Source organism: Spodoptera frugiperda, chromosome 15, assembly GCF_023101765.2.
Source record: "Spodoptera frugiperda isolate SF20-4 chromosome 15, AGI-APGP_CSIRO_Sfru_2.0, whole genome shotgun sequence".
NCBI classification, from domain to species: Eukaryota; Metazoa; Arthropoda; class Insecta; order Lepidoptera; family Noctuidae; genus Spodoptera; species Spodoptera frugiperda.
In genome coordinates, this window is record NC_064226.1 from 8,338,475 (window position 1) to 8,356,968 (window position 18,494).

Below are 18,494 nucleotides of genomic sequence, written 5' to 3' on the forward strand. Positions count from 1 at the left end.
TAACATTCATTAGCAATGAAATACTTTTTTTATTTTATGTGTAAATATTTATCTAAATAACAAAACAATGGCAAAAGTGACAGAAGAATTAGAAATGAATTAAAAATATATAAACTAAAAGCTTTTAGAGCTGAAAGGCTACTAAAATACATTTTATTTGAAAATCCTATTAATTCTTGGTCTTAGTTTCGACATCGCTGACAAGAGTGAATATATTTTCAGCTGTAAATCTTTTGTGAATGTCTTTGTAGTCCCTGCAAGTCACTCCGCACTCCTGTAAAAGTTCAGACGGACGAACTAATTATAGGTACTTACTCAATGAATTACCAACGAGTACTTTAGGTACTTTAGGTAGGTACTTTGCTGAAACTGCACGGTTGGCGCGGTATCAGGACAACCGGCTACCGTGCAACTTGTATGTTTATAAACGCATCCGTGATAGAGTAGAAAATCCTAGCGTGGGGCAACGTTTATAAATTAATTGAACATTAAAACTACAGATTTTGATGGATACTTTTTGTTTCTAAGCATCACTATAAAATATTGAGTTAATTTGTGAGATGCCCCCTTTTACTTTAGGTACATAGGACTCAAAAATTACTGTTAATATCCCTTATGAGAAATTGCAGGTTAATTGTTTCAAATGCTATTTTTTTCGAACTAATTAAGTTTCGTCTTACCGGCCCAAAGAATGTTTGCATCCAATTTTGATTCATGACACACAAACTCGTGTCTGAGACGCAATTTTTAATTATGAGCCTGGCACCAGTCTGGAACAAGTTATAAAACGGTATAAAACATTATTTCCTTTTCCATCTACATCTAAAATTTAAACGGCCCGAGAAATATTGAAAATTATCTAGATTTTTAGGATCAAAGCCAGTCAAGCTAGAATTCTTTCACAGAATGTTGATAAAACATTCTTTGTTCAAGGTATTTTTGCTAGAAAAATTCTAACTTCTTTTGAATATTTTACAGATAGGTAAGTGCCGTAATTAAATTCTTCTTTGTCTACAATTTTAACACCTCTTTTAATAAAATATTAGTATACTATCTTCATGATGATGTAGACGCATTCTTTCAAAATATGAACTTTTACGCTACACATCTAACATAACTATGTCAAAAACCATGTTTTTAATAAATGCCATCCATTCCAGGTTGTACTTTAACTACTCACTGTGCTTATTCAAATCTTGTAAACCATAAAAACTTCATTCCTCCAATTACTTAGGTGGGATCTCGATATTTGCAAAGGTGCCTGGCAGCGGATACGAAGAACTAAGTATCGAGCAGGGAAAAGTTCTATCGAAGACGTCTTTATTCAGTAGTGGACCGAAATGAGCTGATGGTGATAACGACAAGTATCGTACCTTTACTGGAGTACCCAATCCCTCAAGTCTATCGCGCGGCAACAGCGGTATGGTAGTGAAACGACAGTTGCTGTCTTTGACGGCACTCAGACGCAATGGCATACGGTCTGCAGGGGCAGGCGTGCTTGATGGTGTGTACCGGACGTATAGAGGCGCTGCCTGAAATCGAAACACATTCTTTTTATTCCGTAAAGATGTAAGCAGTGTACAATTGTACATGTTAGAGGTAAGTAACACCCATTTTTAACCCCCGACGCAAAAAGAGGGGTGTTATAAGTTTGACGTGTCTGTCTGTCTGTCTGTCTGTCTGTCTGTGGCATCATAACTCTCGAACGGATGCAGTGATTTCAATTTAGTTTTTTTCGTATGAAAGGGGACTTATGTGCGAGTGTTCTTAGACATGTTTGATGAAAATCGGTTGAGCCGTTTTAAAGTTATGGGCGGTGAAAGTGGGGAGATTAGCCGAAGGTCTGCAAAAATACTGGGATGGGGTCTCAAATTAAACCGCACTGAAAGAATATATTGAAAGATATTATTTTTTCGTATTAACAAAAATAAAAAATAAAATAAAAATTAAATTAAAAATTTATTAATAAAAATAAAATATTTTTAATTTAACGTTTTATTATAAACAAACAATCTGGCACCAATGTAATCTTTAGCCTACTTATAGAAACAAAAACTAGTAATTAATAAGTAAAAATAAATTAAAGCGAACAAGCTTGGCTTTAGATGTAATCTTTACCTTAACAAGAATCGAAATTATAGTAAGTATATGTAATATACTAAGCCTAACTTAACCTAACCTACCTATAAAAAGTATAAAATAAAAAATTAAATTAAAAATTTAAAAAACCCCCGACCCAAAACCTCAATTTCCCTTTAAAATGTAAAAAATAATAAAAGAAACTTAATCTTAAAGTACCTAAGAATGTACTAATAATTCTAAAAAAAAATACGTCTCGTTGGGGGACCGCATGAATACGGACTGCACACCGCCGACCGCGCCGCTATATTTCTATTTTCTGCGTTATAGTTAAGTACTTAAACATCAATTTACTTTAATGTTAACACCAAGGATGTGATACTTATGAACAAATCGTAGATAAGTAAGAAATAATTAGGAGCGGTCCCCCAACGAGACGTATTTTTTTTTAAAATTATTAGTACATTCTTAGGTACTTTAAGATTAAGTTTCTTTTATTATTTTTTACATTTTAAAGGGAAATTGAGGTTTTGGGTCGGGGGTTTTTTAAATTTTTAATTTAATTTTTTATTCGCTAGGTAAGTACATTAAAGCCTCTTAATTAGAGGTGAGCCTATTGCAATGCAATACACCGTACCACATTCCAGGGATGATGCTGTAATCGAGACATTTTTACAGTCATAAATTCAATAAAACTTTAATCAAACCTCGGGCGGCGTTTGTACATGAATGTGTGCAATGCGATTGAGTTCCCAAGATGCTCGTGAGCAGGGGCCTTAGTACGAGTTTGCTTTGCGTATAACGAGAGCGCGTTCGGCGCTGTTATTGGTTAATTTATTGGAGCCGGCCAATCATAGCGATGAATGCGCTCTCGTTTCTAAATTTTACTGTAGCAGGTACTTAAATGGACTTAAATGTCTCTATATAAGTTTACCGAACTCTTCCTAAATAAAATCATATTAAAAGCCACTCCATCTCTCTAGAAACCATGGTACCAATGACTACTTTATGTACCTAAGTAGTTCAATGACGGGATCAATTAATGGATATCCAATACTCATTACGCGTGCAGTTAGTACAACGGTCTAATGTAAACCTCATCCTCGGTTCATGATTATCAATGGCTTATAGTATGTACTATATTCTGCTAAGAGATGTCAACATGTCATTACATCGATGTTAATGTTAATTCCTTATGTTTCAATAGCGTAATTTTAATTACTAAACCATACTGTCCGGACGTAATAAAAAGCGATCATCAAGCCATCTACCGGGCACAATGACAAATCTTAATTTCTCAAGAACTACCTATACCCATCTGTACCTACAGATAGATATTATAGGTGTAATTGAGAAAAAAAAATTGACATTTAGGACACTAATTATTATTTTAGATACTCTTCAATATAAAAGTTGAGTTTTGTAAAACATCTGAATGTAACCTTCAAAGTACTTTTTTAAGGGAGGAAAATCGTTCAACCACTTCTCCCGCCTCGGGCGAGGCGAGAGAGTGTCAGACTATTACTGACTAAAAACCTTATTATGTTTTAGGTATCTAACAAATTGACTTTTTAGTGCTTCCTTCAAGATATAAAAACTGTTTTAAAGTGCAATAATAATTAATAATAACTAACGGTAGGATCGCCGTAGTTCTCAGCCCTTAGTAGAAATTCATGGCCGTATTTCATTTTGCTTCCACGAGCACTTTCATTCTTAGCGCTGTAAAGGAAAGCTTTATAAAAAAGTGTTCAAGAAAGTAATAAAAAATACCTACATGACTTTCTAAATAAAGGCTTTTTCATAAAAAAACTATTGCATGTTGACAAATCTGTATGCAAGAAACTTTCGTAAAACTATGATTTTTTTCTACAAGATGTATCTTTTTCTATATTTATACTGGTTAATCCCTATTTGTTGTACAAATTGATCTTATATCTCTCAAACCTGATAATAACGAATGTGTTCCGGCAACAAGGCGTCGTAATAGGCGAAAGGGTCATAAGGCAGCCATCAGCTATGTTCTGCATGTAGTCCACCTGACGATCCATCACAAGAATCGACATTGCTAAGCCACTTTTTTGCTTACCACTCATCTTCGATGATCCTAGTAATACGACAAGGAATATTTTATTTTACTGTAATGAATATAGGTAAATAAGGGTTAAATTCCCGTAACGAGCAAAATATTAGGTAATCAGACTTTTCAGTTCTCAGTATAAGCCTCGAGACTGAATTTGTATCCGGTGAATTGCAATAGGTTGACCCCTATTATGAGGAACTTATAACGAAAATAAACGTTAGCGAAAATTGGATGTTACACATATTATTTGAGATATAAACCCCTATCTTAATAGCAAACCCCACATTAGCCATCAGTAGATGAATACGACTGCATTACAATATTTTTTTTAACTAATATTTTGTTCAGCTATTTTATTTTTTTATGGCAAAAGCCTGCAAACAAGTAAACCGATCATCTACCTAATAGTAAACAATCGGCTCTGCTCGCAAACATCAACCGCAACCCTGGCAAAGTTTTGTATTCTGCCTGATTTTTTGAACATTGGGGCCACCATTAATGAGCAACTACTACAACGACCAACAAGACAGGATATAGCGCTAACAGAGTAGTAAGTAAATACAGCTCCATTTATACCTGCCATATCTGATGCAACTACTTGCACATTAAATCCATAGAGCACGTGAGTTCCACTTATCGCCAAAGGTCTCTGGAATTTTAAAGAGTAACTAAGTACCTACAGGTATCTAGTTTTTTTATAGATTGTAAAGCATTTAAAAAATCAGATTATCCAGACGTTTTGATATATAAGCATCTACGTTAATACAAGATCCTTTCCTAATGGAAAAGTCCACTTCCTTAACTATTCCAAAAGTATTTTTTTATTATTTATTTAAAAAGCTCTCTTTTAAAGGCCACCTCGCCCAGTGCCGGAAAAACTTATGTACATAAACGTACAAAAATAAAATTAGGTATTTAACTACATACCTAATAGTAAATTGACATAGGTACCTCACTCAATAAATTGCTAAATAACGTTCTTGATCGCTGAAGTAAAAGTTCACGTCTGTCGCGTTTCCTTAAAAATAGCTTAAATTCGTACTGAAAGATAGAAAATAAGATTTTGTATCAATTAGAAGGTTATGATGTCTCATACTACTATTGCATTAAACTCATAAATTACCAGATGAAAGTGGTTATATTTGTACCTATCTACTTACATGACTGCAAAATATGTTACTTTATGTATGTAAGTATGTGGTTATGTGTTCAAACAAACAATTGCAGACATTCCTGTATCTCATTTTGGGTAGTAGGTACCTATTGTAATTAAATATTTCGATACCTCATTTTTAAGTCTTTCTTCGCTCCAATTTCCAATAAGGACTGAATTGGAAAAAGTCATTATTACAATAAATAGGTACGAAAGTTCTCCAATATGAAAGTAAATATTCTATTTTAATATTGTAGCTTTAATTGAAGATTTTGTAATGTCAACAAGTCAGCGGAAACCAAAGAGTATAATAAGTATAGGCGGAAACTCGATTATCAATCATTTGTCAGTCCAGTCACAGTCAGTTTTTTAGCCATTTATTTTTATTCATATGCCCAAAATCCTCATACTCAAATCACGGATAATTAAAAGTAGGGCGAAAAAGTTGAAACTTTGATTGACTTGGCAGAAAAAAAAAATCATGTCAAAAGTTCAAAAGTTCATCACTTGTCTAGATTAAAGTTTTATTTAAATCAATGTGTTTTTAAATTTTATGTACGTCTTCAAAATTTTTACAACATCAATATAAATTCAGTGGGTATTAGTTTGTTTTAAGCTAAAAAGTTTAAATTCGTTCACTCTACCATAAATGCATAAAAATGGAGCGTAAAAATATACTTTACTTCATTATATTAATTTGTCTTTGCGAATTTAAATATGCGGACTGCATCAAGCCAGCATCTCTAGATAAAGCTTACAATAAAGGATTGATGGCCTACTCTACCGAGAAGTGGACGCTGTGCATTGAACAATTTGAAGAAGCTTTGCATCTCTATAAACTATACAAATCAATTCTGATTAACTGTAGATTGAAATGTAACACGGAATCATATGAATCTCAAATCAAAGACGATATAGCCGATCTGAAGATATATGAGAAATATTTCAATAAAAGACACTGTCTTAATATTTGTCAGGATAAAGAATTTAAAAATATGAATCTGAACAAAAGTCTTGATGATTCTGTGCTCCATAATATGCAGTCTAAGAAACCTTACGAATATCTTCATATATGCTATTTTCAACAAAGGATGTTCCAGAAAGCTGCCTCAGCTGCCTACACATACTTAGTTGCCAACCCTGATGATGACACCATGCAAAATAATATGCAGTATTACATAGTACAGCCAGAAATAGACCCAAAGGAGATAATTGATATGGAAAGTGAGGACTATGTAGTTATGTACAATTTGGGTAAGAAATCTTACAAACAGAATAACTGGGAAGAAACAGTAGCTAGCATGGAAGAAGTAATTAAAGACTATTTGGCTTATGAGAGCAATTGTCGTGTAGAATGTGAGCGGCAACCCGGACAAGAATGGTCCTCAGAAATTGTAATAACTATGTCAAACAACATGGCATCCCTTTTACATTGCCATCAACAATGCCAAGATAAACTAAAGTTCCTTAAATATAACTCTGGAGTAGAGTTCATTGCAGATGTACTTAATTATATACAAGTAGCATATTTCCACCTTGAAAAATACAATAAAGCTGCAGCAGCTGTTGCAAGCTATTTGGTTCTAATGCCTGAAGATGAGGATATGTTGGAAAATGTCAAATTTTATAGAAAACATGTAGATGAAAAAGCCTTTGTTCCCCGACCTGAAATAGTGTATTATTTGAAACGTGATACATATGAGAGGAACCTTCTCATATTTTTTCATCAAGGAAAAAAGCAGGATATTGACTTTGACGCTATTCTCAAAACTTATAATTTTTTGAAATAGGCCTTCTTGTTTTGCTATTTACCTATGGATAACAATTTATGCTTGTGTTTTTATGTTCCTAGACTCCAATTTGAATTTATTGGGGGTAATATTATTAAGTTTTAATTTTAATATACTCAAAGAGTACTAAAGTAATAAGTGTACTTACTTAAATACAAAAAAAGTAAAAAAAAATATATCTTAAATAATAAAACTAATAAAATAACTATTGACCAGTGCCATAACAGTTTGCTGTTGTAAAACCAAAGATTTTGTACTTTTTATTAAATTTTTATTATGTAAATTCTTTATTTTATTCTGAGTTCCCCAATATTTGTCTAACCCTGGAAGCCTGACTTTTCACTTCAAACTTTGATTAACTTTTCATATAGAATCAAAACTTTTAATGCAGTTTACTGAATAAGGTTTTAGATGTTGGATTAAAAAGGTAGAGTAGGATACATACAGTTTTATCAGCCACAAAAGACAAAAGCTAGACCTACCTACCTAATAAAATCGGAGCATGCAACGTAGTTGCGCTCTCCTACTCCTACGCATATTTTTATCATTAGTCTAACGATAACTAGCAGAGTATGTGAACTTCCAGGAGTAAGGTACCTACCAAATGGTAGTATAATGTAGCTTATCTAAGGAGTAATGTTACTCACACACAACTACCTACTTAAGTTCATAGGCCATTCTCAACAACTTGGAGACTTTCCTACCTCGTATATTTAGTAATGTTGAGTAGGTAGCGACACAAGGTGGCAGTTATTATTTAAAAAAAATACAATGTTCATGTGTGAGAGTCGTGATTCAGCATGAATGGGCTAGAGTGATATCACGGTCTCAGAAAATTAGTATGAAACAATGCTTGCGTCGCTTTTCCACTGACACAGTGAAGCTATAGGAGACCCATGGCCCAATATCAGCGCCCCTAATATAGTGCGCCCTAATTTATAAATTGAGCAGATGCTGCCATCTAGTCTGTAACAGCGCAACTATTTACATGAAAATGTTTTTATCAGCCCTTGACTTTTGCAGAAATAAGAACCACAAATTGCACTATGCGCCATCGTGTAGCCGTATTAGTAACAGTAATATCAACAGTCCACTGCTAGACAACTGAACTACCTACCGGGCTCCTGTACAAAGTTTGCCATATTTTCTACACTAGATATTGTTGGAGGTTGCAGTTGAAGAAATTCAAGTCCATAACAGAGCGTTGCAAAACAAACAAAAAGGAAATGAATATTAATTTAATTATTTGTTGTCTCTTTTGTCTCACGTGAGATTGAGGACCTTTGTCGAATATGGTGGTGCAAAAGATCGGGCCAAGTTCCACTGAGGAGAAACTTTGTCAAAACCTCACATGCAAATTGCTGCGAGTAATTTTACCTAATAGGTACCTATTTTTGATTTAGTTTTTATTTTATGCACCAATTAAAGGTAGAAGACTAGTCTAAGAATATAAAAACAAATGGAAACAAACAGAAACGTTTTTGAACGAAAGAAGTGTGGCTTGCATAGAAAATCTGAATGTATTATTGCCGTAATGATAGCAATACCAAACCATTAACGTGAATATAGGATTTTTAGGAATTTTTGTTATTACTAGCTATTCATTTTACCTGCATCTAGATCTTTCTGAAAACTGACTGATAAGACATTATATTGCAAAACCTAAGTATTAGTAATAAAAGTTAAATACGGATAGAAATGTGAAAGATCAATATAACTTATTTTGTGTTTGAGCGTATCGTCTTGTACCTATAAATTGTGCATAATGTAAAATGTACACTATTATTTTTACTGAAATATACTGCACGTGGTGACATAACACTTAATTTTGATGAGGACTAAAAATTTGCTAACCTGCACACGTAATATTTTGGTTAATTTACACGATAAAACCGCATTCTACAGTAAGGGCAAATCATTATATCGTGTAAAATCACTTTATTACCTAGTTCTAAGATCGAGTTAGTTGGTATAGTCAGCAACATAAGTGCCTGTCCCTAGTATAGCCAATAAGTAAATGTTATGCCTATTACATTGAAAAACCATAATTAACGAATTATAGTTTTACTTTAAGAAGTAGCTTAATTAATTATTACTCTTTACATTTAATTTGATTGTTAAAACAGTTTTTCGTTCCACAAACGAATTTTGATACACTGGTAACACAAAATCTTTTTCTCACCTGGCGATACTTCCTTTAGTCTAATGTGCGACAGAGGGCGTCTTCGTTTTTCTGTCAAGTAAAAATGGTCAGCTGTGGGTCGTAATTTCGAAATTATACGAATTTCACGATCAGAGGTATGTTTTTCAGCGATAGAAGTAAATTCAGTGTATCTTTAAAAACTTCCATGAGGCGCGTAATTTAAAAATTCACTAATACTGACACCTGCTTGCATGAGGTATTGCCATGTTAGAATCATTCAGTTCTGCGCAGGTTTTTGTACTCGGAGATGTCTTATACTACAACGTGAATAAAGTAGTAACTATGTAATAATATTTATTCTTATCAAACACATCTAACATAAAAAGTTTGATGATTACTCCATTGCTTTCGTTTGTCGTTATGCATTCGTGATTGTATCACTGTTCTATTTTAGTTGCAGTAATATAGGTACTGTAGGTACCTAATAATATAGAACAAACTCAAGTTTTGAAATGCTATTAGACTAGACGTTCAATTGTACAAAATAATGTATTAGAATACTTAGGTACAAGTTGTTTATCATGTATGTTACATACTTAAGATTATTTTAGAATATTTATTTACCTTAAGAAGTGTTTATTGTCAGCGTTTCCAACGACCTTTTAGGTACCTAGTTACAAAAATCTGGTACCTATTACAAAACATTATTATAACTTCACACCTTTTATACTGCGAAGGATTAAGTAGAGGGGCAGCTATTCAATGTGACATCCACTTTTTACCAGATATTGTATGAGTAACTTATAATGCTTATGGTCAATACTGGTAATATGCCTAATATTTATTATGTATATTACCAGTGTAGTATTAGTAGTTTAATTTGACTGAAAGCAGATGTTAATATCTGCCAATAGGATGTTGAAGTTGATCGATGAACTATTAAATATTATTTTTGTTACTTTTTGTTTCAGATACAGCCATGGATAATTTGAATGATAAATGGAGTGTTAAAAACCTCTTGTTTACTAAGGCTTTGCCGAATTATGTCATACCAGTGCCAGTGAATGGCCATAAAGTTTTCACATGTACCGATTGTGGTGACAAGTATGTATTTATCTGTAAAAGTTTTTATTTTCAGTACTCAATACTTTATTGCATTCCATATAATGTACACAGATGGTATGAAAATAATACAAGATCAATATGGACCCTGTCAGGCATAGCAAAATTAGTAATCTTGGTGCATCTTTTATGTCTTCAATCTTGTCATATAATGATTCTTAATTATTATTAAAATAAATACAATAAAAAAAATATTAATTTCAATAATATCATGATGAGTTATAAATAACTAATATGTTAGGTACTTAAGTAGTTGTTAATGAATAAGAAAATAATTATAAGAAACAAAATCAGATTGAAGGGACACAGGTCCGTGTCCAAGAAGCCCATTTTTATTGGACATACATTTTTATTATAATTGTATTGACACTGGTAGGGCTCCTAATTATTATGGAGTTGTCTTGGAGTCCTAAACTAAGTACTTACAGACTACACTGTTGTTATTTGTAAATTTTCTGCCGCCACGCGTCGCCTTAGATGCTACTTACCGATTTCTACAGTTTACAAGTTGCATTGATTTGTCCATACAGTCAAGGTGGCAATTAACAACCAAGGTCCAGGAAAAAATAGGGTCGAATTTTTTATACTCTACCTGGTGTTTTACCTGTACCTAACAGACAAGCAATATTTTTTAGATAGGTTTCATCACTTTGAAATTTAGAACAGTCACTCCTCTTTTGTGTAAGAGACCTTATAATAATAATTAACTTGGCGGGGCCACTACTGTGTCCCCAGATACCTAAATACCAAAAGTAGGTAGCCAAGTACGATAGCTATATTATATAGGTACCTATAACATCATGTTTATTCTGAAATTTACCTTTTATTATTTCTTCCACAGATTTATCTTCGAGTCCAGTTTAAATGATCACGTCACACGCAAGTCTGTTAACATCACATATCTGTGTCGCCATTGTAATGTAACAATAACGTTTTATAACCGATGTAATTTACTATATCATATAAGATCCCACGTTTTTAGAACTGCGACCATCAACGTCACTGACTTAAACGTAGAACCTTTACCGTTAAATCTTTTCAACATTAAAATTGCAATACCAGCAAACAAGCCAGCACCAAGCAATCAACTCATTCCTACCAATCAAGTACCACAAGTCAACAAACTGACACTTGTCGGCCAAATACCACCACAAGACAATGATTGTATAATAACTTCTGAAAGTTCGCCCAAACCCCCACCAATTGCCGAGAATAGGAGTGCATACACCCAAGTGATTTGTTTAGAGTGTAAAGAAAACTTATCTGATTCACCAGCTTCTGCTTGTAAAGATCGGGCCAGTCACTATATGCAGTTTTCCAACCAGGTTTATTCATGCCCTGTATGTTTATTTGCCCTGCCCACCACGTGCGCTCTTAAAGCGCATTTGCGTTTACATTTAAAATGCCCCCTTTATTGCTGCCCTGAATGTGGTTCGGCCCTTGGCAACAAAAATATTAATTATCCTTACAACCACGACTGTGAGGGTTTTAAAATGATGAGAGCAACTGCAAGACTAAAATGTGGGGCGGCTAACTGTCGCATTTGTTTCCATCCTAACGATTTAAGAGAACACATGAAAAATCTTCACATGAGAAAAGTTTTCAAGTGTCCATTTTGCGTTGTTGCATGTTTCAGTGAAATTAGTATGCAAAGCCATTTTAAGACTCATAAAATGGACAGTATAAAGCCACTGGTATTCTATAAGTGCGAATTATGTCCAGGAAAATTTGTCTTGCAGAGTCGTATAGAGAGTCACATAAAAAGTCACAAAGTTTTCGTCTTCTATCCATGTTGGCCATGTGGTTCAATATTTAAGGACGTGGCCCTCCTACTGATGCATTTCCTAGAAAAACACAATAAAAACGTTACGGTAGAAAATGCAGTGAAAAATCTGCTGTCGGAAATTGAGTCTTTAAAAGATACAGATAAGCCGAAAAGAGTATACCGTGTCGTGAAAAGGTGTGATCAATGTCAGAGAAGTTTCACCTATAGATGTCAGTATAGCGAAATACATAATCTGCCCAATGAATGCCCTTACAAATGTACTTCCACATTTGAGAGTTCCACAGAATTGGATGATAGTCCAGATGTGACTACTTTTAACAAAATGACAAACAGTGTGTTATGTCATTTGTGTAATGCGAATATTATTGATGATCCCAAAGAAATTAAAAAGCATTATTCTTCACTACATAAAACAGAAAAATGTTTGGATGCCAAAATTGTTCTCACCAGAATTGATGTAAATAAATACCGAACTCAAACTCAAAACACGAATCTGACCAAAAGTAATATTAAAAAAACTATTGGCAAGAAAGTATTTAAAAGAAAAGGGAAACGGCAACAAATTAAAATTCTAAGGGATCCTTTTAAAATGGATAATGATCAGTCAAGTATAGATACCCACGACGAGACGATAACGTGTGACACCCCTCCTGCTACTTTGTGTTACATCTGCAAAATATGTGGAAGTAACTTTGACCAAAAAGAAATACTAGAAAAACATTTGATAACACATAGAGACTCATGCATGGCTTATCAGTGTATGGAATGTGGACAAAGTTTTGTTGTCAAGCCGTCATTTTCGAAGCACTTACTGCTGGAACACAGTATCTCGGATAGTGAAACGTATATAAAAGAAAAACATTGTTACAATGAAAATGCTCTGATAAAATACCAAAGTAGTGAAATTATTTCCAACGAACCTCTTCGTGAAAACCAATGTAACATTTGTAGAGAGGACTTTGAGGAGCCAGAAGATTTAGCCAAGCATTTTAGAGTTCATGGTATGGCTTTTTTGATGAAAAACAATCCAAGTAAATGAGGAAAAATCCTTATCCAACTTTAGGCAGTAAAAATAATTAACTAGTATTTTGAATAAGGCCAAAATGATTTTTGTTTTCCATAGTCTTCTGCAGTGGAGAGTTGTTATTATCTGGTAATTTGTTATTTTATTTAGTCTTAATTTTATCTCATTATCACTATTATAAGATTTTGAATGTTTTTCGTTACATATAAAATAAGTTACACTGACTTCATTATTTTAAGTATAGATACTAAGTTGCAACATTGTCACTTTTAGTAACTAAAAAAATGCACTAAATGCGCCTTTTTTAAAGAATTGTACCTTGATGTAGGTAGGTAGGTAAATTCAGTATGTAGTTTAGTATATAATTTGAGATGTTCAATATTCTTAGTACCTAATCAGTAGGTAGTAATGAGCCCTGGTCAGCCCGGTGTTTGGCAGTAGACTCACCAACTACATTGAAATGTGTGTACATATGCAATTCTTTATTTTGTACAATAATTATTATATAACGCAAAAGACAATAACTAGAGGTCGAAGTTTTACCTAAACAAAAATAAGCAATAAAAGTAATCAATTAACGGCCAATTTCAATAACCTATCTATCTGTAGATTTGCTTACTCAAGATACAATTTTGACGCATTTTGTATGGAGCTTATGTCAAAATTGTATCTCTAGTCAGCAATCTACAGATTAGGTTATTGAAATTGGCCGTAACTGACATTTTATGATTAAGTTATTTTATGTGGACTACTTGTAAGCAAATGTGTCCTGTGTTTAATGACTGAGTATGTTAATGTAACTATCGTTATTACTGTTTAAATTTTAAGATACTTGTAACAGAATGAATAAAAGTTATTCAGCTGCAATCAGTCTTTATTAATTTCTACAACATGAATGAATATGAAGAAAATCTTATGCTCTATTTCACAATATATGGAAATGTAGGTTTATACTGTTTTGGTTTACTCCGTTATTGCAAATGCAGTTTGTTGTGGAATAATCACAGATTTTAAACCTAAGATACCTACTTAACACTTAGAAAAAGAGAGTTACCTCTACACTACAATCACGTTAAAAAAATATTGTTACCATTCGAGCTGTCTTAACGCGACAGTACTTACCTACAATAGGTTAATAGAAAAACAATAAATTAACTAACCCTAAAAAATAAATACTCATTATAATCTAGCAAAATCATTAAGTTGTAATTATATAAACACCAAAGCTAAGTACTATTAACACTAAAGCTACTATGAATTTTCATTTGTCAAGGAGATCAAGTTTCTGCATCATTCCTACCACATTTTGTTTTACTGTAAATATTGATATCGATATCAAGAAACTGACTTATATAATAGTTCTTAAACACTAACTTACATACATACATATTTCATATAACATGCACACACTAACACTAGGTAAATTAAATAATATGTTTTATAAACTACAATATGATTAATCTTTTACATGGCTAAACAAAAGATCATTTGAGGGAATTTGAATCAATGTGCACAAAATAAGAGACAAACAAGTGCCATTTTCACCACTTTCGTTTAAGTACCCTTAGTGACTTTAGTGAAATTACGTTCTTATGTACTAGATGGAATATTTATAACGTAATTTGTATAAACAATCTGCCACATAAAGAATTTTTATGCAACTGTCATATGGTCTTAATTTCAAATTATTAGATCTATACCGGAATTTGATTAAAATTTTGGATGGTAACAGTATAATCTAATATGTAATTACAATAAAAAATAGTAGCACATTCTTTTTACCAATTATCACAATCAAAAATATAAAATTACATCTAAGAATTAAATTCAATCGATTCAATGGCTCTGCCATCAAGTCAAATATAATTTTGAAGAAGTAATACCCAAACAAGACAGGAAAATATGTTCTTTTTAAACTTGTCTCATATAATGATTACGACTATTAAGTACTGCATGCAAAAGTATTCCTATTATTATGTTCAAGCTTTATTTTAAATTATTATGGAATTATTCAACCACAATTTTACAATGTCAAAACTTAAACTTAACTTCAAAACTTATACTTAATATAAAGCCTTATTATTTGTCGTTATTGAGATTTGTCAATAGTTTGCGTGTCTTTACATAGGTTAATTTAAATAAATAATAATACTCATATGGAAACATTTTTGGTCAAATAAATGTGACAAAAGAAATATTAATGGTCACAATTACCTTTTGGTTTATGCAGATCAACTGTACGACTTAGAGTAATAAATACCTAAAGACTAGAAAATTATTGAATATTACCTACATGTAAGTACCTACAACACTACACATAAGATTTGTTTATACCTGTCTGCATTATCAAAATTCTACTGTATTTGTTTCATATTTATCAGGATTCGCTTGCTTGATATCATAATATACAGAATATAATTTAGATAATGCATAATACACAATATTCACCTTTTAAGTAAGTACTTTTACGCACGTCATGCCGAAACGCAGATCTACGAGAGACAATGTGTTTTCTATTGTGTCTCATATACCGACAGATAAGCGATATGAAACAAAGGACAATGCTTGAAAAAATGAAACCGTCGCAACAGAGATTTATCTCAAATCATACATAAATAAATGCACAAGTAAATAATTAATACTGCATTGGCAAAATAATATTTTTTTTCCAGACTAAGTATTAGTCGTTTTAATCGCTTTAGCAAGTGAGTTAACTTAAAACACATTATTAATTACCTACACAGTTATTTGTATTACAATAGAATGATATATTTTTTAAATTCCACCTTGTCAGTTATCATTTAGTCTAGTCGTTCTGAGCAACTCGCTCAGGTCATAATTATGTAAATGAATTAATTAATCTTAAGTTTCAGGATACTAATGTTCGACAATCACACATATTATGCATGAATTGCTTGGAGATTTTACAAATTGATATTGTTTGTGGGCCTGATTAAAACGACTAATATTTAATCTTATATACACTACTTCGAAAAAAATATCAATATAAAAAATATATTGACTTATGTTCCTTGACTTAAATAAAGCGGATGAAATACATTGTTTCCTACTAAATCTTGTCTGCAAGTGGGGCATTTTGGTTCATGGTCAAGATATCTACGTATACACTCTAAGCAAAAGACATGTCCACAAGTCGTTGAAGCCATTGGTTCATCCCCTAACTCTTCCCAACATATGGGACAAATCCCAAATGTGGTTTCTTTTGGTATCTCATTACACACTGCACACTGAAACAAAAATTATAATTGGTTATTTATCAAATTATATAATACTAGTCCACACAAAGCGGTGGGCTACTGCTTTTTATATTTTTAAATGTTTCTTTTTTCTAATTAATTATTAAAAAATGTAATGAACAAGTAAGATAAATAAATAAATGACGATAATCAAGTGAATATAAAATTTCACTTACCTTATCCTTCTTTTGTCTCTCTTCACGAAGTTTTTCTCTCACAGCTTGTTTTAACCTTTTTACTTTCTGCCTTTTTCGTTCTTCTTCTAACCTTATATTTTCTTGTTTCATTTTTTCTAATCTCTCCATTCTTAGTTCATACTCTCTCACTCTTCTTTTTATAGTTTTTTTTAGTTTTGCAACTCTCTCTTTTGGGTTTTTATAACATTCTAAGTTCATTAATTCTTCCAATGTACTTGTTTCTCCAACTGCAAAACAAGATTAAATAGAACCTTTACTATTTTGTTGTTAAACTACAGAATTTGTAGTTTCTAAACATAAATCCAACATGACCGGCAGAATAAAAACTAGGCTACTTGTTGGTAGGTCTCATTCTTAACAGCTGGAAGGCATTCAATGCATAACAACATGCTGCTCCTTAGTGCTTCACATCGAAAAACTGTTTTTTTTTTGGACTTATTCTGCATTCATAATCAACATATTATTTCATATAAATTTACCTTTTCTATGAAATATCCCATAATGTAAAACCAACATTGATACAGTAAATTCGCTTTAGTATTAACTATTATAACATCATCAGTTATCTAATTTAGAATTAATATGTATATCTCTAATTAATAGGTATTCTCATTTATAACAATAGTCATAAAATGTATGACAAGGGCACGGAGTCAGCACCAAGAGTAGGTACTAATATTAAAAGAGATATAAAAAACAAATCATAAATTAAAAATATATCCAAGAAAGTCATAAATATTTAGTATGACGGTAGTATGAAGAATTTGCCAGTTCTGTAAACATTATAACACACAAACCTGACAAACCAGGCCCAGAGGCATAATAACACTAAGAAATAGAAGTACCTAGGACATAAACAGTAATATAACTACTGCAAGAAATGAACTAGTGAAAATTAACTGGATGCGGGCACTATCAGTTGTTTCAACTGCCTGCCTGTCTACAAATAATAAAAATAACAATAAACGTTACCCATTATTATTGATTAGACTGATTAGAAATAGACATTTCCATTAAATTTTTGCTTATTAATATCTACCTACAAAACTTGAAGTACATCTAGTACACAATTAATTTTATTAATCATTATCATGGTAATACATTCAAACTTACATCGATAATCGTCGGGAGGAAGATCTCTATCGTAGATGGAGTCTTCCGAATCTCTATCTAATTCAATCACCTCATCTGGAGCCATACTTGGAGGATGTTGTACCCGCGACGCGTATGTAAAGGAGTCACCCAGATTAGTGAGATCAATTACGTCATATGGATATGGGTCCATTTTTGCAATATTTGATCAGGTCTGGAACCTAATCTCGTTTTGTTTTATGTTTTACACCTTTGTATAGTCCTCTTCGGTATATAATTATAGATAATTTTGAAATCGACTGCTAGATTTTAAGTTTTGGGTGAATATATCCTTTACTTGTCTTCACTATAACAACAGATTTTCAGAATTCAGGAATAGATAGAATCAATCAATAATAAATAAAAAATAAAGGTAGTAGGGACAGAAAAATGGAGACCATTGGACAGACTACAAAACACACAAACACCAACAGTGGATAATTTGACACTTGACAGTATCACTACACTATGAACTTTGACAGTGAGTGCTACCAAATAATTGTAGAAGTGGGCGAATTTTTCGAATTAAATAAATAAAATTAAATATTCATAATGAATAAATACCGAGGATTGGTTTTATTTATTTATAAAAACAGCGTTAACAGAATAAATAAAATCATAAGTGTCGAAATCCTACGGCTTTGGACTCCTCTATCCCCTTGGATCAATGATCACAAAAAGCTCTATAATAAATATTACTTTCTTTGCAACGAACTGTAGAAATGCTCGTCC

At 32.4% G+C, this 18,494-nt stretch overlaps 4 protein-coding genes across 4 annotated transcripts; 2 read left to right on the forward strand and 2 right to left on the reverse strand.

Annotated features, from left to right (window-relative positions):
- Window positions 1-9: 9 nt before the first annotated feature.
- Window positions 10-5,631, reverse strand: LOC118276154 (cilia- and flagella-associated protein 161-like). Its single transcript, XM_035594367.2, has 8 exons — window positions 5,445-5,631; window positions 5,111-5,200; window positions 4,736-4,808; window positions 4,024-4,183; window positions 3,714-3,798; window positions 1,374-1,532; window positions 681-770; window positions 10-274 (listed from the first exon to the last, which is right to left on the reverse strand). Exons 1-8 carry the CDS (start codon window positions 5,502-5,504, stop codon window positions 170-172), a joined length of 822 nt encoding a protein of 273 aa, XP_035450260.1. The 5' UTR covers window positions 5,505-5,631; the 3' UTR covers window positions 10-169.
- Window positions 5,632-5,781: 150 nt separating this feature from the next.
- On the forward strand, window positions 5,782-7,385 carry LOC118276144 (cartilage-associated protein). The gene has a single exon (XM_035594355.2). The coding sequence runs from the start codon at window positions 5,972-5,974 to the stop codon at window positions 7,100-7,102; it is 1,131 nt and encodes a 376-aa protein (XP_035450248.2). The 5' UTR covers window positions 5,782-5,971; the 3' UTR covers window positions 7,103-7,385.
- A 1,889-nt stretch (window positions 7,386-9,274) lies between these two features.
- On the forward strand, window positions 9,275-14,044 carry LOC118276368 (zinc finger protein 532). The gene is made up of 3 exons (XM_035594651.2): window positions 9,275-9,400; window positions 10,217-10,349; window positions 11,209-14,044. The coding sequence occupies exons 2-3, from the start codon at window positions 10,225-10,227 to the stop codon at window positions 13,190-13,192; spliced, it is 2,109 nt and encodes a 702-aa protein (XP_035450544.2). The 5' UTR covers window positions 9,275-9,400; window positions 10,217-10,224; the 3' UTR covers window positions 13,193-14,044.
- Window positions 14,031-18,209, reverse strand: LOC118276371 (E3 ubiquitin-protein ligase rnf8-B-like). The gene is made up of 3 exons (XM_035594666.2): window positions 17,745-18,209; window positions 16,611-16,858; window positions 14,031-16,425 (listed from the first exon to the last, which is right to left on the reverse strand). The coding sequence occupies exons 1-3, from the start codon at window positions 17,914-17,916 to the stop codon at window positions 16,201-16,203; spliced, it is 645 nt and encodes a 214-aa protein (XP_035450559.1). The 5' UTR covers window positions 17,917-18,209; the 3' UTR covers window positions 14,031-16,200.
- Window positions 18,210-18,494: the final 285 nt, after the last annotated feature.

Bases quoted from the DNA above. Each gene is read 5' to 3' on its own strand.
- LOC118276154 (XM_035594367.2), bottom strand. From the start codon at position 5,504: ATGACTTTTTCCAATTCAGTCCTTATTGGAAATTGGAGCGAAGAAAGA. The intron at 5,201-5,444 runs GTATCGAAATAT...TCTATCTTTCAG, and splicing joins AAGAAAGACTTAAAAATGAG to TACGAATTTAAGCTATTTTT. The intron at 771-1,373 runs GTACGATACTTG...AACTTGTTCCAG, and splicing joins GATTGGGTACTCCAGTAAAG to ACTGGTGCCAGGCTCATAAT.
- LOC118276144 (XM_035594355.2), top strand. From the start codon at position 5,972: ATGGAGCGTAAAAATATACTTTACTTCATTATATTAATTTGTCTTTGC.
- LOC118276368 (XM_035594651.2), top strand. From the start codon at position 10,225: ATGGATAATTTGAATGATAAATGGAGTGTTAAAAACCTCTTGTTTACT. The intron at 10,350-11,208 runs GTATGTATTTAT...TTTCTTCCACAG, and splicing joins TGTACCGATTGTGGTGACAA to ATTTATCTTCGAGTCCAGTT.
- LOC118276371 (XM_035594666.2), bottom strand. From the start codon at position 17,916: ATGGACCCATATCCATATGACGTAATTGATCTCACTAATCTGGGTGAC. The intron at 16,859-17,744 runs GTAAGTTTGAAT...CTTGTTTTGCAG, and splicing joins TCCTCCCGACGATTATCGAT to TTGGAGAAACAAGTACATTG. The intron at 16,426-16,610 runs GTAAGTGAAATT...TTTTTGTTTCAG, and splicing joins AGAGACAAAAGAAGGATAAG to TGTGCAGTGTGTAATGAGAT.